This window comes from Rhinopithecus bieti, unplaced genomic scaffold (genome assembly GCF_001698545.2).
Source record: "Rhinopithecus bieti isolate Rb0 unplaced genomic scaffold, ASM169854v2 scaffold_4908, whole genome shotgun sequence".
NCBI lineage: Eukaryota > Metazoa > Chordata > Mammalia > Primates > Cercopithecidae > Rhinopithecus > Rhinopithecus bieti.
The window spans coordinates 556,820-583,152 of NW_016804541.1; the positions used below are offsets into that span (position 1 = coordinate 556,820).

Below are 26,333 nucleotides of genomic sequence, written 5' to 3' on the forward strand. Positions count from 1 at the left end.
TCAGGCATCTAAGGAAAGGGTTCAAAAACGCAGACTTGCAGTGTCCCAGGCGCACTTTGGGCTAAGCCTGTCAGGGTTTGCAGAAAGAGAGCAGGTTGAATGAGACCAGGGAGGGACAGAAGTGATCACCTGCCTTGCCTTCACTCATCGTGTTTTACTTCATCATCTAATGCTTTACTGAAAACGACTTCACACTGGTGGAAGATTATTCTAGACACCGCTTTCAAGCAGAGGCTGTTACCAGAAAGCTGACAGTGCTGACGATGTGTGCTCTATGGGTGGGAACACAGGAAACCAAGCCCAAGCCAGATGTTGTGGCTCGCACCTGTAATCCCAGGTACTTGGGAGGCTGAAGGCGGAGGATTGCTTGAGGCCAGAAGTTTGCAATGAGCCTGGGCAACATGGCGAGACCCCATCTCTGATGGCTGGGAGCACAAAGAGTCAGCACCATAAGCTTTCCGGTAACAGCCTCTGCTTTACCAGAAAGGAGAAGCTGAGGTTGTGAGGTTCCTTGAGAGAAAATAAAATTCCACAAGGAGCTCTGAATGTACAGTCCAAGAAGATGTGTTAATGTCCTAAAAATCCAGAAAGGTCAGGTGTGGTGGCTCATGCTTGTAATTCCAGCATTTTGGGAGGCTGAGGTGGGTGGATCACCTGAGGTCAGGAGTTCAAGACCAGCCTGGCCAACATGGTGAAACCCCATCTCTACTAAAAATACAAAAATTAGCTGGTGTGGTGGTGCACGCCTGTAATCGCAGCTACTTGGGAGGCTGAGGCAGGAGAATCACTTGAACTGGGGAGGCGGAGGTTGCAGTGAGCCGAGATCACACCATTGCACTCCAGGCTGGGCAACAAGAGCAAAACTCTGTCTCAAAAAAAAAAAAAAAAAAAAAAAAAAGTCCAGAAGACTCCTCCTTTGAATTATTCTTTTAGGGTACTGGAAACCTCAGGTAGGGGAGGTGCGGGGACACGTTGGCAGAGAAAAGACAACCCAGAAGAGAGTCAGAAGGTAAGCTCTGCCTCCTCCAGTTTGAGGAGGGTGCAAAGGGGGCTGGCACGACTGCAGGGCACCCTATCGTTACTCCATCACAGTCAAAATGGTATTTTTTTTTCTCGCTCTATTCCACCACTTCAGCAACTCAACTTATTTTTCCAAAAGACTCTGAACGACTTGAGGGCAGTGGCTGGCTCTTAATATTTCAGCATCCCCAGAATGAGGCTCTTAATAACTGCCAAGTACATGAATGAAAAAATTGAACATAGAAAACTTAAGTCCAAGCTGGGTGCTGTGGTTTGCGCCTATAATTCCAGGTACTTGGGAGGCTAAAGGGGGAGGATTGCTTGAGGCCAGGAGTTCGAGATGAGCCTGGGCAACATAGTGAGACCCCCATCTATAATTAATTTATTAAGTAAATAAGTAAATAAACGAGCAAGCAGGCTAGCCAGGTATGGTGGAATGTGCCTGTGGCCCCAGCTACTTGGGAGGCTGAGGCAGGAAGAAGGCACGAGGCCACGAATTCATGACCAGCCTGGGCAATATAGTGAGACATTATCTGAAGAAAAGAAAAGGAAAGTCCATGACATTATTCACACTGCTACTAATGTTTCTAAAATAAGGACTGGTTGTGCCATTCCCTGCTTAAAGACCGCCAATGGCTCCCCACTACTTACAATGAAGACCGAAGTCCGTAATGTGGAAGAGACCTGTCACCCTGCAGCCTAGTCCATCCTCCTGCCTGGTGGTCCCTCAACTCCGCATGTTCCAGATAGATCAGACCACTCACTATTCCTGAAGAAATCACAACCCTTTAATAAATCTACCTATGACTTTGCATATGCTCTTCTCTTTTCTTCACTTCCCAAGTTCAGAGTAAAATGTGGTGCGAGGTCTCCTATGACAGGCTGTCGTCATACTTGGTCACTGGTATGGGAGATTTGTATATTAAACTGCAGTCTCTTAAGTACTAGGAATCGAAATTACTGGAGCACAATAGAGCATTCCTTTGTGTAAGCTGGGTGTCAGTGCTGAGCAGGGACCCAGCAAGCATTACAGTTTTCATCCCTGTCATCATCACACCATACATTTTTCCTCCCCAAGGACACTTGTCTACACATTCTGTCAAGAAAAAAATAACTTTTATGTATATTTCTTCATTTCCTCCCTAAGAACCCTGGGAAGGCCAATAAATTATTTCTGATCTCAGAGTGGGAGCTCAAATGCCACCAACAAGAACTGGAAGTGTTTTTTCCCGGAGGGACACATTATGGCAGGAATGCATGATGGCTTCTTAGTGGTCCTAAGTGAGTCCCCGAAATCCTGGACCATACCTTGGGGTTTCCACCACCTTCTTTGGCTGCGTACAACATCTGCAAGGCAGACTCTGCGAGCGTCTTGGTCTGGTCCAGCACCGTCATCTGCTGCTGATGGTCAAGAATCTTGGAGGCCACACCGACTGCAGCTAAGATCAAGGGCTCAAAATAGCTTGCCAGTTGTGTCACCTTTCAAAAAAAAAAGCCACAGATGTATCATGTAAATACACGTGTCTCCTTCAGGGGCTCCACGGTCGGGTGCGGGAGGGGAACGGGACTGGGCTGACTCACAGGCAGAGGCAGATCTGCGGCAATTTACTGCTGAAAGCGCTTGCTAATTAATGTACTCTTTCTCGGTTTTTACTTCCTCCAGGGAGTTCTTCATCTCTCTAAATATGGCAGAGGTGCTAAGAAACCCATTCCAAGATCCAGAGTGAGATATGAGAATTGAATTCAATTTTACAAACTGTCAATTTCTATAAAGTAACAACTTTTAAAAGAACTAGACATCTTACAAACTCAGGAGGAAGGGGGAGTGGAAAAGGATAAGGTAGCAGGGGAGCAGAAAAAAGCAAGAGATGAAAGAAACCTTCAAAAGCTTTGTAGGAAGCCAATCCCAACTGCCTTTTGCCCGGAGCATTTTGACCAAGCCTTGATTTGGAAAAAAAGCACAAATGATTTCACATCAGCCTAGATGCTCTGTTTATGATTAGCCCAACTTGGGAGAACAAAAAAAGCTTATCCCTACAGGAACCACTGCCTCCGCACAGGCCCCTTTCCAGGAGGGCGATACCGTGCACATCCATCCATGCTCACCAAAGCTTGCCTACCAGCTGGGCGGTGTGGGCCACGTGTTGCAATCCAGTGGGCGCATTCCCTGTGCCAGGCTCTCTGCTGAAAGTTTAACATCCATTTCCTCACTGAGCCTCCATAACTTTAAGAGGCAGATACACAGGAAGATACCGAAGCTTCGAGGGGTTGAGACGCATGCTCCATCTCATGCAGCTGAGAGCTGGAGACAGCGGCATCCCACCCCACAGCCCCAGCTCTCAGCTGCCACAGTCTATGGTCTCCGTCACTTTCATTGTGACTGCAGTCCTGCTGCTTTGTAGCACTGCACTTATAGAAGTTTATCATTCGGTATTTGGATACCCCTCTACCTGGCACCAGAATATGAGATCTTAACATTTTGCTATATTCACTTCAGATACCAGAATCCATCCCCTCTCAGAATCTATCCTCAACTCAGAGAAAACACAATGGCATGAATCACACGTTTCTGTTCAATGCCTCTTTCTGTGCGGTAATGACGAATGGCTAAACTATGCCCTTCAAGAGCACTTCAGTTCAAACCTTTAGCCAGCACCTCCCTTAACGCTTCTTCCCATCACATGTGAGAAGCATGAGTGCTGTGGGATGTGGACAGGAAGACCACTCACATGAGCAGTCACTGGGCCAGCAGGAGGGGGTGGAGGATGATGGCGGGTGGTGGCTAGGGCAAGGTGGGGGAACGTGTCCAAAAAACAAACCTTAATTAGCGCTAATAGTGAGACATGATTATTGGCCAACAATAAGCATATTTTTAATGGTTATCCCCTCTATGGTTATCTTACGAGAGGTTTCAAATCTGGTGAATAGGGCTGTTGCCAGCCCTTAGGGAGCCTTTGGGTGAATTTTAAAGGGGTCCTTTGGGCAGACATGAGTGACGCCAGGGCAGAGCATAGGCTGAATTTTGGTCCCTACTTCCCACTTCAGCCAAATGCCTTTGTGGAGGGCATGGCCTGCACAACCACAGGGAGCAGCTCCACACACTTGCATGTGATTTCATCCTCATCCCCAGGAAGGGCATTGGTGTCACCATCAAAGGGAATGGGGCACTGAGGGGTCATCGGGGCTGAGGGCTTAGGGTGGTCCTTTATGTCCTAAAGGAGGAGTCAAAATGTTTAATGCATTAGAATCTTACATGTTTTCCAGGTTATTTTTATTATTTTAAAAGTATATTTCATCAATGCAACTGTCAAATGTCAGCGGTTGCTGTGTGCTGAGAATCATTAAATGCAATAACTGAACGGGAGCCCAGCTTCCCCATGGAGATAGCATGGCTGGGCCATGAAGGACGTCAGCTCTGGCTTCAGAATCACTGGATTTGAATCTTCCCTGCCAATTCCTTACTGAGAAATAGTTAGCAAATTGTTCTAATTGCTCCACTTCAGTTTCCTCATCTGTAAGATGGGGATTAATAACAGCACTGAGAGTTCATCAGGACTGGTAGGAGGATTAGTGTACATGAAAGCCCTTCACCACGCTAACTGCCACATAGGAAGCACTCACTAAAGGCTAGGTGCTCACATATTACAGGCAAAGCTTTCTGAAGTCATGCGCTTTTCTCTGTATTTAGGGAGCTTAGCAAGGACTTTAACACCTTTAGTTCTTGGACATGATAGAATAGGAAACATCCTCCCTTGGGTTAGCATGTGCATTAAAATAACAGAATTTTGAGTATTTGGTACATGATGTTCATTCCTAGGTCTAGGGACACAGTGGATTGAATGGTGATCCCTCAAAAGATATGTCCATATTCAAATCCCTGCAACCTGGGAATGTGACCTCATGTGGAAAAAGGGTGCTTGCAGGTGCATTTAAGGATCTTGAAATGCGAATGTCCTGGATTAGCTGGGTGGGCTCTAAATCCAGTAAAAAGTGTCCATCTAAGAGATAGAAGAGACACAGAGGAGCAGGTGACAACGTGATTATGGACGCAGGGATCAGTGTGATAGTCAAGCAGTGCCAGGAGCCACAGGAAGACAGAAGAAGCAAACAACAGATTCACTAGGGAATCTACTCTACAGCCTCCAGAGGGAGCACGGCCCTGCCAGCACCTGATTTTAGACTTTGGATGAGAGAATAAATTTCTGTTGTTTTAAGCCACAGAACTTCATGAACACAGCTCGGTCTGAGAATTTGCATTTCTTATCACTCCCAGGTGCTGTTGAAGCTGCTGATCTGGGGCCCCCCATGAGCACTGCAATGAAGCCTTGGGGAAAATGTGGGTGTGAACTCCCAGTCCACGGCTCTTCGGGATAGAGGGCCCACAGACTGCCTCTGTCCAAAACTCTCTGTTAGAAGGTAAGAGATGGATTAGCCCAAGGGCCAAGAGTAAATTTCTAAGTCAAGTAACATAAATACATTATGTTTCTTTTGATGCTAACCAGTCACATAGGAATTAATCTTGTATACTAATGAAGTATCCGCAGAGACATGGGTATTGTCCTCTAAAGACATCCAGAAATGTTTTATTACAAAAGTTCTAGAATAAAAAGTAACGCTGAAAAAATGTCCGGCTTCTCTTCTAAACTCAGTTTCCCTTATGGGCACACAGGCAGTGGCCCCAGTGTCCAGACCATTCTCCTACCCCTGCAAACCTCTTCACACAGAAGGACAAGCCCTTCTCTAATTGCCATATAAAGAAACTCGGCTAAGAAATGAAAGATGCTGGCTGGGCACGGTGGCTCACACCTGTAATTCCAGCACTTTGGGAGGCCAAGGCGGGTGGGTCACCTGAGGTTGGGAGTTTGAGACCAGCCTGACCAACATGGAGAAACCCCATCTCTACTAATAATATAAAAATTAGCTGGGCGTGGTGGCACACGCCTGTAATCCCAGCTACTTGGGAGGCCGAGGCAGGAGAATCAATTGAACCCAGGAGGCGGAGGTTGTGGTGACCTGAGATCGCGCCATTGCACTCCAGCCTGGGCAATAAGAGCAAAGCTCTGTCTCACAGAGAGAGAGGAGAAGAGAAGAGAGAAGAGAAAGAAATGAAATATGCCACACTTAAAAAGGCAGAGAGACACTGGCCTTTGAGATTTCAAATCTCAAAAATCCCTCCTTGGAACCAGTGGGAAGGTGAGTAGGCCCTTAAGCTATTCTGTAATTTGAAAAAGCAAGAATATTGATTTTCTAAAATCGATACTTGCCAAGAAGATTTTGGCTACTGTATTTCTTCCTATGTACATCTATACTGATGGCTGCACTAGGAAACCCAAGGTGGTTAAAAATCCAATTTCTGGGCTCTCCCTATTGAGGCACAGGTTGTACGACAAGCCAACTGTCCCTGAAGAATTTGCAAAATGAACCCCAACCAGGCAAAACGTCATTCAGCTCTTAAGACAATGTGGGTATGAACCGCCAGCCGAACAGCTCCCCTGGAGTGGACACCTAGGGAGGGTTTGGTCATCCAGAGAGGTCTGCTTTGCCTCATTATGTCAAAGAGTAGACACTATGTTAGAAACCACAAAAGAATAATGTACCCTTAAACACACCAGAATGGGGCTGGCTGGCCAGCCAGCCAGAGGTGGCAGACTCCAGGCTGGGAGTGTCTGCTTCAGTCTCTGGCTTCTTTCAGCAAAGGCCGATTGCAACGGACGACTGTAAATGCCAAATTACGTCTCTGGCCACAACCAGAAAAACTGTACTGAAGTTTTCTTCTGAACTCTAGGTAAAAATAGATCCTGAGCTTATAATTTCTGGAGAGGATGCCAGAGAGAGGTTCAGTGTTATTTTCTGCAGCTTAAATCAGCATTGGACTCAGGCACAATACTTGTACCACAGGCTTTTGGGAATGAGAACAGTGAAGTCAGTAAAATCCTCTCTCCTGTGATCACACGCACACCCTCACAGGATCCCCTCGGTGTGCATTACCTTATGTCCCAGCTGAGCTGCTTCTCCCCGAGCTGCCGTGGCGATGGGATCAATAAGGTGCCCGATTTCCTGGACCACCGAAGTCAGCTGCTCCTGCAGGGCCTGATAAGGAGAGAAGTGTCAAGTTCATCCCGTAACAGCTCCCCACAGAGCTGCACTGATTCAAAAAGGCCCCTCTGAAAAATGAGCGAGGCCATACAAAGCAGACACCAAAATGCCTGGGTGTGTGCCATCAAGCCACTGCGCCCTGCCCTGACCTTCTCAGTGATGACTCCTCCAGAGAGACAGAGAAGAAGCAGGCCTGAGAGAGACACTTTCGCAACTGGCTTCTTGCTCCTGTCAACCCTGACAACTGACGTTACTGGTATCTTTACTTTAGGTTCCTTAATGTAATTAGTGGACATGCGGAACAGTCATGGCTTTCTAAAACGATGACTTCTTCCAAATGCAGGGAGACAATGGAGGGGTCTGAGGGAACATCCGGGTCGCTGTATTCTCAGAACTAATAACCCCTTAAGGAGGGAGAGCGACATAAAAATGAGATTAGCTCCTTTAAAGCAGGACTACTTCCCAAACAGTGCACCGTGAAAATGCTCAGTCCACTGTGTTTGGTGGTGCATATGCAAATTATTAAAAACGGAGTCCTCAGGGCCTTTCTTCTCAGGCTTGAGAGATGGTTTAATCTCTCCACCCCCAAAGAATTGAATCATGCCCTAAAGAGACAGCAAGATATCTAGATGATTCTGAGAATGTGGGGGACGGGAGATTCAAAGGTGGAGATTCTCAGCCAGTGGCAGGAAAGATCAGATCCCTTTGTAGGACTATTCATAGGAGCTTCACTGATAGATGTAGGATTAATGCATCAGTGCACTGGGCGTTTTAGGTCTGCACACACCAGCATGGAACTGAGTGAACTCCGCCGAAGTGGCGATGTCCTGCTCATCAGAAATGAGACTCTAGCCTTTGCTACTTTCCCACAGAACAATGCTGTCTATGGGCCAGCGGGGATGTGGGCAGAGTGTCCTCAACAAGAGGAGCAGACTAACACGCAAACTTGAAAACAAAACCCTGGAAAAGAAAAGAAAAGGAAAAGAGAAATAGAGACAGATGGGAGCAGGCAGAGAGAAACTTCCAAGACGGCCAAGGGTTTTATTTAGCTAATTACTTATTATCTTCACATTCATAATGTGATTATAGTCAAGAATGCAAGAATATTCCAACAGTGCTGTCTTATTACAGATGGTTTGTTAAATTAAACAGGCTGTATGATTAGGGAGCACATGCAGTTAAAGGGGAAGGGCTCTCTTCCTAGTGAGGGAGTTAAAACAGGAGATGTACTGGCTGGGGGAGGATATGGTGAAAGGATGGCGGATGAGGGGGGCTTCTGGGGTGCTGGTTATCTTTGCTACTTTTTTTATTTTTTAAGATGGAATCTTGCTCTGTCACCCAGGCTTAAGGGTGGTAGTGCAATCTCGGCTCACTCACTGCAACCTTGCCTCTCAGGTTCAAGTGATTCTCCTGCCTCAGCCTCCCAAGTAGCTGGGATTACAGGTGACTGCCACTGCGCCTGGCTAATTTTTCTATTTTTAGTAGAGGTGGGGTTTCACCATGTTGGCCAGGCTGGTCTGGAACTCCTGACCTCAAGTGATCCATTCGCCTCAGCCTCCCAAAGTGCTAGGATTACAGGTGTGAACCACAGTGCCTGGCCTCATCTTTGCTTCTTGATCTGGGTGCTGGTTGAAAGGCCTATTCAGTTGGTGATAATTCATCAAGTGGTACACTTATTTGTACTTGTCTGCCTGCATATACATATGGACATTAATAACAGATTCAAAAGAATAATTCTAGCATCCCACACAGTTTGAGAAAATTTACTCTTTCTTTTTCTGGAAATAGGAGGGTGAAGGTGGAGCGAAATAGACAGCTCTATTAATAAAAATGAGCAATACTAACTCTGGGCCGAAAGCTGATTGTTAATGAATTCAGTGGCAGGAAGATAAACATCAATAAACAGACCATCCATATTTATTAAGCACCTTCTGCATGTCAAGCACTGTGCTTTCAGTAGAGATAGAAGTAAAAGTCAGGAACCTTTGGACAGGTAATAGGAAAAAACTCAAAGGGAAAAAGTAGGAAAATTCCATTCTAAACTTTGGAAAAACAAGCAAGAGAGGGCAAAGTGGCTTTAAATTAATAATAGGATGCCAAAGTCCTCAAACGCTAGATATTGAATAACTTAGGGCAGAATCCTTGATCTCTGAACAGACCCAATGCATTAGTTTAATGCTGAATTTGCCAACTAACTAAAAAGCACACTGATGAAATATGACAACAGAGAATTATTCACAATTTACATACCTAGGTCCACTCTACTGATGTGTTAAAACAAACACGGTGCCCACCTAACCCCTAAATTACCTTGATATTGATATTTTCCCTCCCAATTTCAGCCACATTTGAACTTTCCACCCCAGTAACATATATTCCTTCCCCCAAGCCACCCTTCTCTACTTGGCATCTGCCCTACCCTCTCCAAAAAGTTCCCAGATTGGCTCCACAGAGAATGGCTGTCTAATGATGAAACTCCAGCAACAGAAACATTTTGGACCCACAACCTCTACCCCTCCAAGTCTGATGCTGAGATTTTTCAACATATCTAGAGGCTGCTAAGCAGGCCCCCAGATTCCCAGCTTACCTCCACAGAGATGTCGTCCCTCGTGGCCAGGCTCTGGCTGACAGCAGCCAGCGAGGCCTGCTCGATGTCCCGGATGCACCGGTTGATGCCATCGATGGAGTAATCACACTCCCTCTGTCCAGGGGCCTTGTCCCTGGAAGGAACAGTGCAAGTTGGACACAGGCTCCATGGGGCTCAAGTCCCAAGGCCTGCTCCACCACTGGTGGGCCAGGATCCCTGTCCACTTCCTCCCTGACTCAGTCACCTCCTTTCAGGAGGAATCCCTGACCCTTGGTTGGCAATGTCTCACTGCACAGCCCATGCATTCCTTAATTTAACACTTCAGATAACTCTACTTATTTCTGGTGGAAAGAATATGGTCCTGCCCTCCACCTTAGGCTGATAACAGGCAACTGCAACGGGAGCAATTTGGACTTGGATTCTCTATTCACTGGCTTAAGCACAGGACTCTTATTTTTTTTTTTTTTTGAGACGGAGTCTCACTCTGTCGCCCGGGCTGGAGTGCAGTGGGCGGATCTCAGTTCACTGCAAGCTCCGCCTCCCGGGTTCACGCCATTCTCCTGTCTCAGCCTCCGGAGTAGCTGGGACTACAGGCGCCCGCCACCTCGCCCGGCTAGTTTTTTGTATTTTTTAGTAGAGACAGGGTTTCACTGTGTTAGCCAGGATGGTCTCGATCTCCTGACCTCGTGATCCGCCTGTCTCGGCCTCCCAAAGTGCTGGGATTACAGGCTTGAGCCACCGCGCCTGGCCAGGACTCTTATTTAAAAAAAAAAGTCAGCACTATTTCCAGTGCAAATGTATTATGCTTTCTACATTGCATACTAGTCACAAAGTCCTGGGCTATAGTAGGAATTAAAACATGTAGTGAATTTTTCTTTGCAAGCCATTAAGAAATAAAGTTAACTGTGGTTTTGAGCTTCAAAAGCAACTAGGAAGCAAAATATAATTAAGGAAGATGAATTTCATGCTGTGAGGTATTAACTGGCTAACTTCAGAAATGTTATGTCTATTTGGGGATGTCTTTTTTAGGCTCCCACTATCACCAAGGAGGTCAGAGATGCTCAGAGTTACTGCAGGCCCTAGAATATTCTTTGTCTTATTAGCAAACTAACTGCAACCCCGAATCCTGCTAAATAACAATGGTGCTCAATGCCTAAACTCCTAGATACAGACAATGTGGTACAGTGATTAGACAGCCATTGGGCCTTACGGTGACCTTGGGAATATTACCCAAATTTTTCTGCCTAAACTTATTCATCAGTACAATGGAAATAATGACAGTGGTACCTTACAAGACTGTTGTGATGTTCAAATAAAGTAACACAGATAAAACACTTGGAGTAGTATTTGGCATATGTAAGTACTTAAGTTAGCAATTACTATTGTGACCAGTGCTTCTGGCCCCGAAGAGATAAAGAAAAAGATGATAATGATCAACAACATCACTATTAAGTATAAAGCCTGGTAGGCTTATCCTCCTCCTGCCCTGCTGAGATGCAGGCTAGCAGCAACCTCTGGATGGGAAACTGACCTGATAGAAGTGATGAGACTCTTGATGGAGTCGGACACTGTATGGGAATGTCCAGCCAGTACAGACCAGGTGGGTGGGTCTTTGGGGTTGATGGCCAGAGAGCGTGCAGTGCGAATGAGGTACGATGAACTCTCCAGCATGGTCTTGGCTGAAACCAGGATTGGTTCCTGTGCCTGGGAACCCTGAGACCAAACGGCACAGAAATCAAAGTCAGGGTCGAAGATATAAGTGAATGAGGTGGGCCCTGAAAGGTCCTGTTCTTTGCCAAATCACCACCTCGCCCCTTTGAAGGAGACAAAGAGGGTAGGGAACCATGAAGACTGGATTACCCAGGGTCTGCACGGTGGGGATTTAAACCCATGTTTGCCCCTTAACTAGCATTTTTGAGTGTGACACATCCCAAGAATCGCCCCAAACCTAGGCAGTAAGATTGTTCTCTACATATACGTCATCTCTCAAGAGAGGTGGAGTCACTGTGTTTCACTCACTGCGCACATGCCATGATGGACAAGAGTAACAGTCGCGGACATGTTGACAGAAAGAGCTTTCGGAGTTTTAACTATTAACTCATTTGGTGCCACATAAAGTTAGCCAAAGACCTTAGTGTTATCTTCCTACAAAAACTCCCTACCTCGGAGCTGATCTGGGCGGGAATGCTGACAAACTCAGGGTTTGAGGCGAACGCTGTCAGGTTCTCCACAGCTTCAATCAAGGGTGCGGTGGCCATGCGACACTTACTGCGGTTGTCTTCAGAGAAATCCCCATCCAGGGCCTGATGGGGCAAAACACAGAGATTCTGCCTGATTGAGAAGCACAAGTTATTCCTGAACCACAGGAATCACCTCTGAGTGAAAGAAGGTGGTTCAATGGGAACACTGAAAATGTTTGGTGACTTCATAACCAATAAATAAGAACTGATTAAAGAGACTCCCGCCATTAAGCAGAGGGGCCCCGTTAGCAGTTGTGAAGAATTAAAGACAAATGTGTAGCTCACAAGACAACGGCCTCCACAGTCAACGTCCCACTCCCAGGAAGCAGAGACACAGATTTAAACAGCAGCCTGCTCTTCAATGCCCCGTGACCCCCTGCACCAGACCATGCAGCGGAACTACTTTCCTCCTCACTTTTGAGACTAGAATCCTTCGGATCTTCGCCTTCATTTTACTCAGATTAAATCTATTCTCTTCCAAACAATAAACATACTTTATTGTATTTTAAAGCAGTACTTTTAACTTTTTCTAAGTTTTACCTGCATGTTCCCTAACGACTGATGCAGGCAAGGTGGGCATAACTGTCATCATTTGGAAATGAACACAATGGAATCCAATGGGAAGGAATAGACGAGAACTACCCCCAGCCATACAAACAAATCTCAAACATAATATTTAACAAAACAGGCCACCCACAAATGGGTACCTCCTGTACAACTCCATTAGTACCAAGTGCAAACACAGGTGGCCCTCCTAATCTAGGGTGGGAGAAGAGCAGATAAGACCAGAGAAAGCACAAGGAAAGTTTCTGGATGCCAATAACATTCTGTTTCTTAATCTGGCTAGAGTTACCAAGGTGTGTTCCACTGGAGAAAATTCACTGAACTCTACACATAACGTGTTTTCTCTCTATGTATCTTACGCTTCATAATTAAAAAACAATACAAAACAAAACTAACAGCAGGTAACACAATGGCATTGAGTGATCAGGCCTATTGCTGATTTATGGCCTGGATGGATGAAAGAATCCCGGAATGTGGCCTGTGATCCATGCCAGACTGCCTCACAAAGGGTTAACACTTCAATGAGGTTCCCAGCCCTGGACTCTACCTCCTCAGGATCAAGACTGTTAGAACCTACAGCCTGTGATCCAATGACAGAAACCCTCCCTCCCAGCAAAAGGCTACCCTTGAAAAGGCAGTTATGCTTGCAGAAGAATGCAAATTTCCTTGTTAAATGACCAATTAAACTTTTAACTTAACCCTTATGAGCAACATATAAAGCCAATTTAGACAACTGGGATCAAAAAAATAGGGGCACTGGCATCACCAAGCACAGCAGATCTGAGGTGGGAGCATTTCTGTTTTCCAATAAAGCAAGAGGAGGCAGGCACCGTTGGTTTGAAGGTGATTTCTGAATAACAACTACATTCCAATCAAGCCTTGGCAGCTTGGGACAATAATTACATACCCACAATGCTAATATTTTCAGAGGAATTCCCGCAAGCCTGGCTAATTTATTGTTTTTTGCTAATACAGTGCCTGGCTCGCCTTGGCTCATGCCCTTCCCCCACCAGACAGGCCCTGACCCTACCCTCACCTCTCCAGTTCTGCCATTCTTCCAGGCCCGATGGAAACCCTTGCACACCAGCTACTTCTTGCTCACATTTAAACCTCATTTCTCACTACCACTTACATACTTGGTAAATGTTGATTTATGTTGCTGGCACTGGCCAGGTAGAAGTGAACCACCTTGGCACTCTGATCTTGTTGCACTGTTAATATCGCTTTGAAGTTTGGTAGATCCCTGGAGGTCAGGATTCACCAGACTTCAGGGCAATCTGAGAACACCAGTGCCAGGCAGGGTGGGTGCCCCTCAGCAGATGCCTGACACAGGTGGACCCAAACATAGGCAAAGGAGTGAAGCAAGCTGATTGCAAGAGTGGACTTTGGAGTGGAAGAAACTCAGGTCCCAGCCCCACCAGTGGATACATGGCTTTCTCCAATCATATCCTTTCAGGTGGGATCACACAACTTCTAGCTTAACAGGAGATGCTCAGCCTTCCCTTGGTGCTGCTCCCCCTTCCTGCTTCTTACCTCTCCACGCTTTTCTCTTCCCCTTTCTGCTCCCACAACCTCTCAGTCTATTGGGAAGAAGCGCAGCCAATCAAGCCACCAACCCTAAGCTGAACTTCTTCAAACTGAAAAGATGACTCTACTCAAGGGAAATCTCAAGGAATGGTTTTCTAATTGTGTAGGTTTCATAGACAGCACTACTAGAATAAAGACGGGGTTTTTTGTTTGTTTGTTTGGGGCTTTTGTTTTAAGCATAGGCCTTAAAATCATATTAACATATAGCCCATTGCTATTTGCAGGTCAGAGCCTTGAATAACATGAACTAGAATAGCAAGCTACATCAATCATCTTCCCTTCTCAAAAAGGACAAGTTACTTCATCCAAAGAAGGCATCCGGCATCAGAAAGGATAGTTTGCACAGGTAATATTTCACTTCTAAACTCTGCTTCCATTGGGCACAGCAGAGCCACTCAAGGAAACTGAATACTCAAAGCTGCCCAATGGTGAAATTTCAAGCATGAGAGTTTCCATGTCACAGAACGTCTGGCATACCAGCCATAATGATGAAAGGGTAAATTTACTCAGCCATATATCCAGGCCCCACCAGGACAAGAACACTTCCAAACCCGGAGCCTGCTCCAAGTGGTCCCCCTTAGCAAAATACCATGGAGATCTGGAAGAGACAATTTCTGTGTATGCACAAAATAAAAGATTCACGAACTTCGGGGATTAGAGGGGACCGTAAGGACAATTTAAGCTTAAACCCCCAATTCTCCAGACAATAAAACCAGCACCTGGAAAGTGACATGACTTGACAAGGTCACCTTGCTACTCACTGGCATGCCTCAAACAATGATGCGAGCCTCCTGGCTCCCTTCTCTCCTGCTGACCTTAGACAAAGGCAACAGAACACGGAGTAAAAAGCCCAAGAGCCTTTTTCCTTTTCCTTTTAAAGAAACCACTTTCCCAATCCAAACATAGGGATGATCAAGAAAGCATACTCACGGCCAAGTCAAATTCGATTAAAGAGAGCTGGATCGGGTGTCTGTGGTACACACTGAAAGTGCTTAACTGCAAAAACCCCGAACTTTAACTCTGCTGTGAGGGGCAAGGCCAAACTTCAACTTCTCAGAAAAACAAATGCTGCTGTTGCATAATTTCTACTTGGCACTCAAATGTGAGTGACTGCACATTTAAAATAACATTCCATTCCACACATCTGATTCAAGACTAGGTAATGAGCTGAATGAAGACAGAAAGGCAGGCAACAGAGTACGTGGTGACTCGGAGACACAGCTGCTATGGTTAGGGGTGTGCATCTTTCTACCATACCCAGTATTTAGAGCCATCCCTGGCAGAAGGCAGAAACACAGAAATGGATTCTCGTGGAGCCCTGCTCTGGGATTTTAAAGAGTGCCATCAGTAGTGACTGATGCTAATGAGCCACTGTGTGACGTAATCTGCTCCTGCCCCCTCGTGCTTCTCCTGGTGGCTCCCCTCCCTTCTTTATGACTACAAGGGTGTGGCAGCTGGGATTTAGGCTTGGGCACATCCTCACAGTTAAAAGAAAAAAACAGCACTAAGCAGCACATAAAACTTAAGAGTAATATGCAGCTATGAGGGCAGCTGTCTTAAGCACTTAGGGAATTAAATATTCATTTGTTTTTCTGTTTGAGAGAATACATAACCATTCCTTCAAACAGGAAAATGTTCGGTATATAGTACCATGTGCTACAGTGAAACGACCTTTACCACTTTCCTGTTAGTAAATTAAAAGCAAAGCTCATGGCTTCCAGCAAACCCTGCCACGTGATGGGAATTGAAAAACCAGGCCCATTTCCACACGCTGAGGGGCAACATGTTCATTTCTGTTCCTCTTGCATTGCTCCTCGTTCCCAGGGTACTCCAGGAGACAGAGGCCTTTATCTTTTCCACGTTACAACCCCCCGACATTCCTCCTCTGATGTTCTGTACAGGCCTATCTTTTAGGCCATCACAAGAGCTCATTTGCTGCAGGGAATTGCAAACAGGGTTTGACACTGTGAGGAGAATCTGAAAAGAACATGAGATCTTAACAGAGATGCTTTATATAGAGATAGGTCAGGATTTAAAACCGAAGAGAAGGCAGACAAGAAAGGGCTCCAGGAATTTCTACAGAATAAAGAGTGTCTTTCCTTTTTTTACCCCATTGGTCCATCTAAATATAATGTTTTTTAACAACCAGAAAGTGAGTGATTTTAACGGAGATAAGCTCATTACACAGCAACCAACGATGTCACTGCTGTCAACTCTATTGCTCTTTCCACCCTCACCTCCCCAAACTCACATACAAGCCCTGCAAACACAGCAAGGTCTTTCTTCCCAGGCTGGAGAGATGACTTTGTCTCTCCATCCCAAGAGGTGAACAGCATGCCAGGGCTGAAAGCAGGGGCTCTGGGGCCTGGGTTTGAATTCTGCCCCACCACTTCCTGGCTGAGTTACCTTGGTAAAGTTATTTAACCTCTTTGTGCCTCAGGTTCCCACCTGTAAAATGGGGTAAGCACAGGGTGGTTGTATGGAGTGAATGAGTGACATACCCAAAGCACCAAATAAACGTTTTTAAATGTAAGCTTTATTACTTCCTAATTACTGTGAACCATGATGGTAATTCAGGTAACCTGCCGCTAGGATCCTAATTACTGTGAACCATGATGGTAATTCAGGTAACCTGCCGCTAGGATCACATGGGGCACCTGGACACTGGCTTTATTCATTTTCAACTGAGCTTACTCTTGCCTTCAAATAGGGAGGGGTTTTTGTTTGCTCATTTCTTAAAAAAAGACTCTTTGTTTCAATAGCTAAGAAGCTGCTGACTGGGGTGCGAGCCCCATGTGCTGACCGCCAGCTTCCAGCTGGTGCTGGGCTGGGTATTCTCTCCTTTTGCCTCTGCTTGGTCATCCTGTTGACTAATTTCTGCATACAATTGCACTGGTTTTTTGTCGTCAAAATAAAGTTAGGTGTGCAGTGTCCTATCCTCTGGAGAGAACTGGGAAAACTTCTCTTACTCTAGGACTTGTCCCAGCAGTAAAGCCAACCCTCCCATCTGAATGAATACAAAACCCTGAAGTAAAAAGTGTTAACTCCTTCAATGCCTTTCCCTTCAGCAGTGTCCAGGGTTTAACACAGAACTGGTATCCTGCCTCCCATGACAATGCTCCTTTGAAGGCTGGGGCTGTGGAGGGAGCTGGGGAGATGGTGCTGGGCCTTCTGCCTGTGGTCTGTCGTCTAGGCTGTGGCTGTGTTCCCACAGGTCAGCTGCCTGCTGCCTGCTTGGTCCTGGCTGAGGGCAGACTGTGTTTGTGGCTTCATCACCCATCTACAAGTACTACGGCCTAGTGATTCCCACTTGCTTCTTGCAAGTGAACCCTGCCTGCCCGCCACATCCCCATATACCTTAATGCACAGGTGAATTTGCTACGAACACTAGAGGCTCTATTTTGAAAAGTTGATGCTCCACTTAAAAAATTCAAACAGCTATAAACAATTAATATCACAGGAATGATGAAAATGTTTTAAGTGATTTTTCCACAATTTCCCATTCCCTTCTCCTTCCACCTACTCTCTTGGTCCAGATATATCCAGCAACAATGGGAGAGCCCTCTACCAGCCCACCCAAAAACGCCATAAGTAAACATATCGTTTAAGTAAAATCAGAGTATTTGCTACACAAGCATAGCGCTAACAGAGGCCCTATAACCAATCCTTTCCCATCAGAGTTCTGTCCCTAAGCTCCTCATCTACAGAATTCGGGGAGGCCTCCTTCCCCACCAGCTAAAAGGTTAGTAGAGGGCAAGGCTGTTGGTTTTTCACGAAGAGTATCTCCATTAGTAAGGGATGCCTCTTCAGTGACATAAACCATAAGACTGAATTAGAAATTAAGCTTCACTAGACAAGGAGAGGAGCGGAACTTAAATCTTGTTCCCCTTCCCTCTCCGGAACAGAGTTGAGTAAGGCCTGTAATCCAGCTACCTACCTTGATGGTCTTCACCAGGTTGGCAGTGCTGTTGGCGACTTCCTTGGCTGACTGGACAAAGTGCCTCTTGGCTACTGGGTTGGCCGTCTTGGATGAGGCGATGCGGCAGGCATTGCACAAGGCTGATGTGTGCTTGGCAACAATGGTGGCAGCTGACAGGACCTACAAAGCATGGAGCTAGTTTGGGGGTACCCCATGCTACAGTGCAGAGGGGTCCACCCTGGTCCTCGGCCCTGGGTTCCTGTTCAACTCACATGGTCAGAGCCTACGTAATTATAAGCATGTCTAGTTCTGCCACCCTCAAAGTCACTCCAAGAAAGAGGAGGGCAAGAAATCTTAAGCAAAGATAATAAAGAAAGAACAAGAAAAAAGGAGGTGCTGACATAATGGTGGGATAGGCTGAGCCCCACGTAGTCTTAAAGGAGATGTAATCAGTTAGCCTTTGGAATCCCACATAGGAGGTCCAGGGTGTAGAATCTAGACCAAGGTTTACACATACACAATTTTAAGTTTTCCAGTAGTCACCTTAAAATAAGTAGAGAAACGAGAAATTAATGAAATAATTTCTTCTATTTAACTTGGTATATCCAAAAATTTCATCATATAATCAATTTAAAAATATTATTGAGATTTTATCATCTTTTTTCATACCAAGTCTTTGAAATTCAGGGTGTACTGCATATTCATAACCCATCGCAATTCAGACTAGTTCCATTTCAGGTGCTTAACAGCCACATGTAGCCAGTGGCCATCAGACTGTAGAGCCCAGATCCAGATGAGAAAAATACGTATCAAGGTGCAACAGCTCCCTTCTCATCCATGGGAGAGCTGCTGACACCTACTGAGGTGTCTGGCTCAGGAAGTTCCACAGGCTCCACCCCGCCAGCCTCAACTCATTTGCTCTCCTGAATCCACCTGTTCTGCTTTGCTGAGGCTGGTAACACCCCTTTGGCCTTGCTGGATGAGTAAGGACTCCCAGACACACCAGCTCTCAGGGCTGCTTTAGGTCCACACGGTCCTTGTGTTTCCGTCTTTGTTCAGGTCCTTCTCCCGCCTCAAGAATGTGGGCCCCAGGTTGATGGTGGACATGTCACTAACAAGACTGCCTCCGCCACCCCCATTCCAGCCACTTCTCCTTCCTTTCGGTACACACTGTTTTAATAAGTGACCGGGACCCCATGCCACTCAGGTATGAGACATGTTATGGAATGTCACACGTACTGGCTCTTCATCAAATGGCACTCTGGCTTCTTTCTGTGCTGCAGATTCTACCCAACTTTGAGGCCTGGTTCAGTGCCATCCCTTCTGGGAAGTGAGCCCTGACAGCCCCCTTGGAGAATTAATCACACCTTCCTTTGCACATCCCTGGCACTGTCATCATGCCCTGGTCATTGCATCTTCCAAACTTTGCCCAACACACTAAGAGCCAAGGGGTACAAAATGGAGCCCTGCGCACACTGACCCCTTACAGCTAAGCACAGAACAAGCCCTCAATGCATGTCCCCTGAAATGAAGACTCCTTGTGAATCTCACTGTGATTACTTCACTCCTTTTGCCTTCTGGCACCCCATTTCAAGGCACTTACAAATTTCCAGATCCATCATATGTTGCAATATTTGTCCCCACCCAAGTCATTATCTATAGTGCTGGCATTTAGCTACCTTTGCAAGCTCTGAAAGAACAAGATTCTTTACTAATTTCTCATAGTCTCCCACAACCTACCTAGAGGAGCTGCTTAAGGGCTTGAAATCTTACATCCTCCCCAACAGTTACCTGTGATGGGCTGCTGCCAGGGTCTACCAAGTTCTGGCATGCCATCTGGATGGCCTGGTTAGCCCTGGCAAACTGGATGGGGTCCACTAGGCCCTGGTGGCCTGCCTGGCTGTTTGGATCCGAGATGCCAACCAAGTATGCAGCCTAGAAAGGGAAGAGAAAAACCACAGCTCAGGCTCCATGCTCCCAGGTGAGCCTGTAGGGGATGATGGTCCGCACTATATATGCTGCTGTCACACTCAGGCACTCCTTAGTTCAAACTGGTCAAGGTAATCTCATGCCGCTCACCAATAAGGGTGCAGTAATGAACAGGTTTATGCCAGCTTGACATGCCAGCAGGAGTTTATCACAAGCTCATGGAACAAAGTCTCCTTATTCTTAGGAGAGAGCCTCAAGAAATTCTTCTTTGGGTGCATGGATAAGGATGGACGCAGCCCTGACTACTCTGGCAGCTGTCTTGTGATCACGAGGCTGCCCAGCCTCAGAATGAAGCTGACTCTTTGGCTGGCAGACAGGAGAGGCAGAAAACAGTGGGTGCATGCAGACCAATGGCGTGGAGCTGCTGGGTCAGCCAACTTTGGAGCCTGCCCTGTCCTAGGGTTCCTCATCTCATAGCTTACTGAAGCATGTCCTTATTGCTTAGGTCAGTATTTTCAATAGCAGAAGGGATCTTAATTTTGTAATTGAGTAAGATGGCCCAGAAAAAAACAACAACAAAAAAGACAGCATTTGGTTCCCAAGAGGACAAGAGGGCACAAAGGAAGGCCTTCTCTTTGCAATTCCGTTTAGATGTGTCAGCCAAATAAAAGAGAAAAAATGAATCTGTGCACAGGAATTTTATCTTATTTCATTTCCCCTGAGATCGGAGGGGAAGGATGAAGGTAGAGAATTTCATCCCCTAAACTAGTAATGTTTCTCTGTGGTTCAGTAAAATCTTCTAAGTTCAAGGTATAATTGTCAAAAGATGAACCCGTTAAAGTAGATGCTGACATCTTTGAAGCTTCTGTCACAGGAGGTCAATCATCATTGAAAATACATAGGATAGTCAAAGAAGGGCAAGGAATGTGCCAAATCATCTCTCTGCATGATGGCATCTAATTTTTTTCTCTCTCTGATCCTAAAAAGAGCATGACATAACAGTTTTGCATTTCTAAAGCCTCAGCAAATTTAAATTATTTAGTGCTTATTTTTCTACCCCAAACAACTCATCTATAATAAAAACTTTTAAAACAATTGAAAAGTTGGCCTCTGAACCTATATGCTGGGTCTGTACTGAGTCTCACCATGCTCCCCAGCCTGGCCCATGGCTGCTCTGCTCCTGGGGGGTAACTGGCTCATGTTTTGTGTAAATGCCCCAGCCAGCACAGAAGCCACTGTCTTTCCCATGGTACTTGGAGAAAGAGGTGCAGCTGGAGTTGCCCCGCACCTCCCACAGGGATCTGGCACAGGACACATGGCTGTATCAGGACCAGCCCCTTACCTGGGCTGCGGCCTCTGTCAGTCCACAGAGAGCCTTGGATGCAATCCCCACACATTCCCCAAAGGCAGGGAGGTCCCCGGTCTTGGCATTCTGTGAAATCCCTGCCATCGATTCACCGAGAACCTGCAAAACAAACGGCCAGCAACATTCTCTATCCAGCATTGCCTCGAACCAAGGGGTAAAGGAGGCTACACTCCAACTTTAACATTCAAGGCAACTTAATTTGGAACATTTGACATATTCTCCTTTATTTGTATTAAGAAGAGATGGAAGAGAATTACATCATTTCCATTCCACAAAGAGATATGTACAATGAAAGTATAACCCTAAAGTTATCTATATTCCAAGGAGTTACAGTTAATATACACAGACTATAGAGTACAGTCTATAAAAGGCAACTCAAAGGTGAATGGTCTAAACTGAGAACTAGTTCCTAGAATATAAAAATCATATCCACCGAGCTGTAGGTGAGGTCATAAACAGAAAGCAGGAGACTCAGCCTTCCAGATGTCATTTGTCTAGTTACTGACAATAAAATTTAAACACAGATCTTTGTTAAGTATGTTTCCTGAAAACTATAAGAATTTTGCCTTATTTTGAAAATCGCTGGCATGGTGTATTCTTTCTTCAGAGTTCTTTACAATTTAACAGCTAAAAGAGATTTTAGTGTTCAGAATCCAACCCAGAGTGATCACGCATCCTGTACAAGGTCACAGTGAAGGTCACATGGGCAAGTACAGGGTGCACGATGTGAATCTGATGTTCCCTCACTATGTCCCAGGAGGGCTGGTCATATTTTCCTGGGCAACAATGATGGAACTGAAGCATGTCTTACCCTTTGGAGAGACTATGGTATTGCCAGGTCTAGAACCCAAAGCAGAGACCATTTGTCAATAAGCCATCTTGGAAAGGAATAAATTTCCTAAAATTGCTTAGATATACAAATTAATCCAGTTTACATAAGGACTTGCAAAAAAAAAAAAAGAAGAAGGTAGAGGGTAGTTTTATGTACACTATTTCTCCCTCCCTCCTAAGCTCACATTCCTCTTTAAGAAGGAACCATTTCTTTAGATCTGAGTGTGTACACATCCTTCCCTTAGACAATCATAATTCCATAAAAGGTACTGGATGAGGATATTCTAGTTTTAGCCTAAATCAAACTGAGTCCTTCTGACACTACCAATACAGATGTTTCCCCGCTAGAATAAAAGTAACCATGTTCCAGCTACAAAGCCAGATTGCAACAACTCAACATCCATTCATCTCCCTTACATTTCATTTTCACCTTCTGATGAAGGTGAAATTTTCACATTCTCAAAAGACATTGGTATGATTACTACAGAGGAGTGTTTCTCAACAGTTTGTTTGTTTGTTTTCATTATTGTTCCACTAAGGAGCCACTAAAAAAATTTTTTTCCCTAATCAAATACCAAAGAACAAGATTTTGCTGAGTAAGGTTAAGATAAGAGCAGGGTAACGAGCCATTATATTATCTTAAATTTTTTCAACACCTCTCCAATGTCCTACCAAAACAAAACAATTTCACCCTCCTTGAGAATGCATGCCATGAACAGATTGCAAAAGAACACACAGGAGGATCCCATGTAAGTCAAGTCACTGAAGGACTTTCCAAATCAGTTCCAGTGTAGAAAATACACGATTTGACTCACAATAAGACCCAGTTGTGGAAAAAAGAGAGGAAAGGGTTCTCAAAGTATGGTTCCTGGACCATAGGGGCAGGACCTGGGAGATAGTCAGAAATGTAGAATCTCAGCTTCATCTCACATCTACTGAAACAGAAACTTGGGGGTAGGCAATCTGTATTTAATAAGCCCTCCAGGTGATTCTGATGCATCCTCAAGTTTGAGAAGCTCCTGAGCAAAGGGCTCCATAAGGCTTCATGCTACATGCGGCTAGCCCTGCAGACCAGCCATGGGCAGATGCACATAAGGCACGTCTAAACTTCTCCCCACTTTGATGAGCAATGCTAACTTCTGACTTATGGTACAGACAGTCTTACCTTGGAGTTTTCCATCACACTCTCAATGCAGTCAAAATAGGAGAGGTCACTAACAGGTTCATTAGGATTGTCCAACATCCCCTTCACAGTCTACAGAAGAACAACACAACATAAAAAGCAAGCAAACGTCATACAGCAAAAGAAATGCAACATCAACTACCAACTATCAACTTTCCCTCCATATGTTAAGTTTCTGGTCATAATCACTTTTACTCAGATTTTTGAGAATTTAGATCATGACATCATGACTTCAAATTTCCTGTTAGCAACACAATGCTCATTATAGGGGAGCAGGCCTCCGGTTAGCTTTGCCAGAGATGAGAATCTCTTGTTTTCAGTTTTAAAGAAGAAACAAGGTAAACACAGAAGGATGGCATTTAAAACAGATTAGAACATTACTATAAGGCAATACATGCATGGTCAATTAGCACAATTTCTCTGCAGGATAATTCTAAGGAGTTTAAATTTCAAAAGGCCATTCATTCATTTCTTCATGACTAGTAAGAACCCTCAGTTTTTCCAATTTTGGAACATTTTAATGGGAAGGCATGAAAGAAGGTAATTCCCCCAAACTGCCCATTGCAATGGTTCATTTGTTTTTAATTTAAACAGTATAGAAAATATTTATTGTTGTTTAGGTCCTCATCAAGGAAATAAATGGGTGTAGGGGCCTGGCTCTCTGTCTCTAAGCCACTGAAAACCATGGCTAGCTCAGTCATGGCACTGTAATGACCTTTGATCACCACTTGTAAGGGACTTTTCCTGGGGATGCAGCCATTTATCCTCCTCCCCAGGGAGTGAGAATGTACATTAGGGCCCAGCAATCTTTGGGACACAGCCAACAAAAAGACAGTCATTTGAGTTACAAAGGCTGGTGGGGGGCTGGGAGATAAGGAAGGGGAACTGCTGAGCTGTTAAAAATGGGAGGGAAAGAGGGCAGTGTAAGGAATGAGCTCATTTCATTCAAGAACCTCCTCCCACTCCTTGGATAATCAAAATTGTTTTAGTAACAGCAATCCTAAAATAGTCATATTTTTCGAACAAGGATATCAATAAGGGATGGAGTATTGGCACCTAGGCCAACAGAGCTCATTTAGATCCACAGCCTACATATTTATATTTGCAAATGTGAACAGAGCAGAATAGGGCAGTAATTCAGCCAATGTAAGAAATATTCTCAACTGTTTTCAGAAGGCTTCGGTCCTGTAATAACAATCCCCTTCTCACTTCCAGCTGTGCACAATGGCCTAGTGCCAGTACCAGGGCCTCAATCAAATGCTCCAGGAGCTGCAGTGGGTATTCCCACCATGCCAGACACATGCTGATTTATCCAGAAATGGAAGGTACCTTGGGACAATCAACCCACATCTACTGAGATACCCATCTGGCACCTCAATATAACCTGCATTGGTTAGGACTGCAGGTTAGGACATACAAGTAGGTACACTGATTTTATGTTTACCCACACACACATTCTATGGGGATACCTAACTTTTCAAGCATAAATAACATGAGTATGAGTATAAAATGAAAAGCACCCACACTGTGTTCTGGGCCCTTAGGGGACCCACAGACACCTTGACTGTGTAAGTAGTATTAGTCCTAGGATTCCTCTTACATATCCCCTATATGGTACAGATACAATATATGGGAAAATCATTTTTACTCAAAAGCACACCTATCCCAGCCTCTAGCTCTCTCCCCATTGTTCCAGAACAATCTCTCCAATATTTTTTAGGTAAAAATTGCTGATCTTCAGCCTACACCCAACATCACAGGCCTCTTCCTGTTTGAAATAAAGAATCCTTTAACAAAATACATCTTCTCCTGCTGGAAAAATGAGAAGCAGGAACGATAATCCCAACTAAATGTAGTTTATCTTCAGTTTCTTTCCACTTGGATTGGAACTTTGGCCTTAACAACCTCCGAGGAAAGCTAAAAGGCAAGGACAAAGAAGAGAAAACTAGCCCTATAGGGAAAGAACAGACACAGACAAAGAGAGACAGACACACAGACATAGACACTCCCTCTCTCAAGTCCTCAGCAGCCTTCCCAGGGACCCAGGGACCTACCTCGAGCTCCCGCAGGGCATTATCGCACTCTTTCTGGCCCGGGGCTTGTTGGGTACACAGAGTGATGAGTTGATTGATGCTCTCTGTCACAGCTCTGTGACAGAAACAGAATTTTTTTTTTTTTAAAGATCAACAGTAATTTCCCCTACAATGCTTTGCAGGCTCACCAGAAATACAATTAATTCACTATTTTGGCTCGGGTCCCCAGGAGAACTCTTCCACAGAGGCCCTATACAACCAAAAATAAACCATACCCAGGGAAGACAGAGAAACTCTACCTTGCCTCTGGATAATTCATTTGCTAGACCTGGAAGGGGTCCTAATACCGTTGACCTTTGAACAACATGGGTTTGCAGTGTGCAAATCTGCTTATAGGTGGGTTTTTTTTTTTTTCCAGTAAAAATCACAGCAGTGTGTCTACCTCTCCTTTCTCCTCTTCCAACTCTTCCACCTCTGCCACCTCTCAGACAGCAAAATGAACCCCTCTTCCTCCGCTGCCTACTCAATGTGACAGGGATGAGGATGAAGACCTTTATGATGATCCACTTCCACTTAGTGAAAAGTACATTTTCTCCTCCTTATCATTTTGTTAGTAGCTCAACTTATGGCAAGAATATAGTACTTAATACATTAACATACAACATACAAACTATGTGTTAACTGTTTATGGTATCAGCAAGGCTTCCAGTCAACAGTAGGCTGTTGGTAAAGTTTAGGGAAGCAAAAGCTATACACGAATTTTTGACTGTGCAGGGGTCAGTGCCCCTAACCTTTGCATTGGTCAAGGGTCAACTGTAGTTCTCCTAAGAAAGCTAATACATTCATAAGAAAGAATTTGCAACAAGCAAATAGACCGTATTAGCACTATTTAAGACCCTTCATCAGCAGCCCCCAAGGAACAAGACAACCTGAACAATTTGGAATATTTTGTACATTTTTTTTTTTTTTTTTTTTTTT

The 26,333-nt window shown here is 45.0% G+C and overlaps 1 protein-coding gene across 2 annotated transcripts in view; it reads right to left on the minus strand.

Moving 5' to 3' along the window:
• The window catches only part of TLN2 (talin 2), a 467,299-nt gene that overhangs the window by 68,594 nt on the left and 372,372 nt on the right, over window positions 1-26,333 (minus strand). For both annotated transcript variants that reach the window (XM_017869077.1, XM_017869076.1), the window contains 10 exons: window positions 25,377-25,470; window positions 23,305-23,394; window positions 21,285-21,407; window positions 19,805-19,948; window positions 18,032-18,193; window positions 11,866-12,006; window positions 11,235-11,416; window positions 9,704-9,836; window positions 7,009-7,110; window positions 2,329-2,499 (listed from right to left, as the gene is read on the minus strand). In XM_017869077.1, coding sequence (XP_017724566.1) covers window positions 2,329-2,499; window positions 7,009-7,110; window positions 9,704-9,836; window positions 11,235-11,416; window positions 11,866-12,006; window positions 18,032-18,193; window positions 19,805-19,948; window positions 21,285-21,407; window positions 23,305-23,394; window positions 25,377-25,470 — 1,342 coding nt within the window. The remainder of the gene's footprint in view (window positions 1-2,328; window positions 2,500-7,008; window positions 7,111-9,703; window positions 9,837-11,234; window positions 11,417-11,865; window positions 12,007-18,031; window positions 18,194-19,804; window positions 19,949-21,284; window positions 21,408-23,304; window positions 23,395-25,376; window positions 25,471-26,333) is intronic.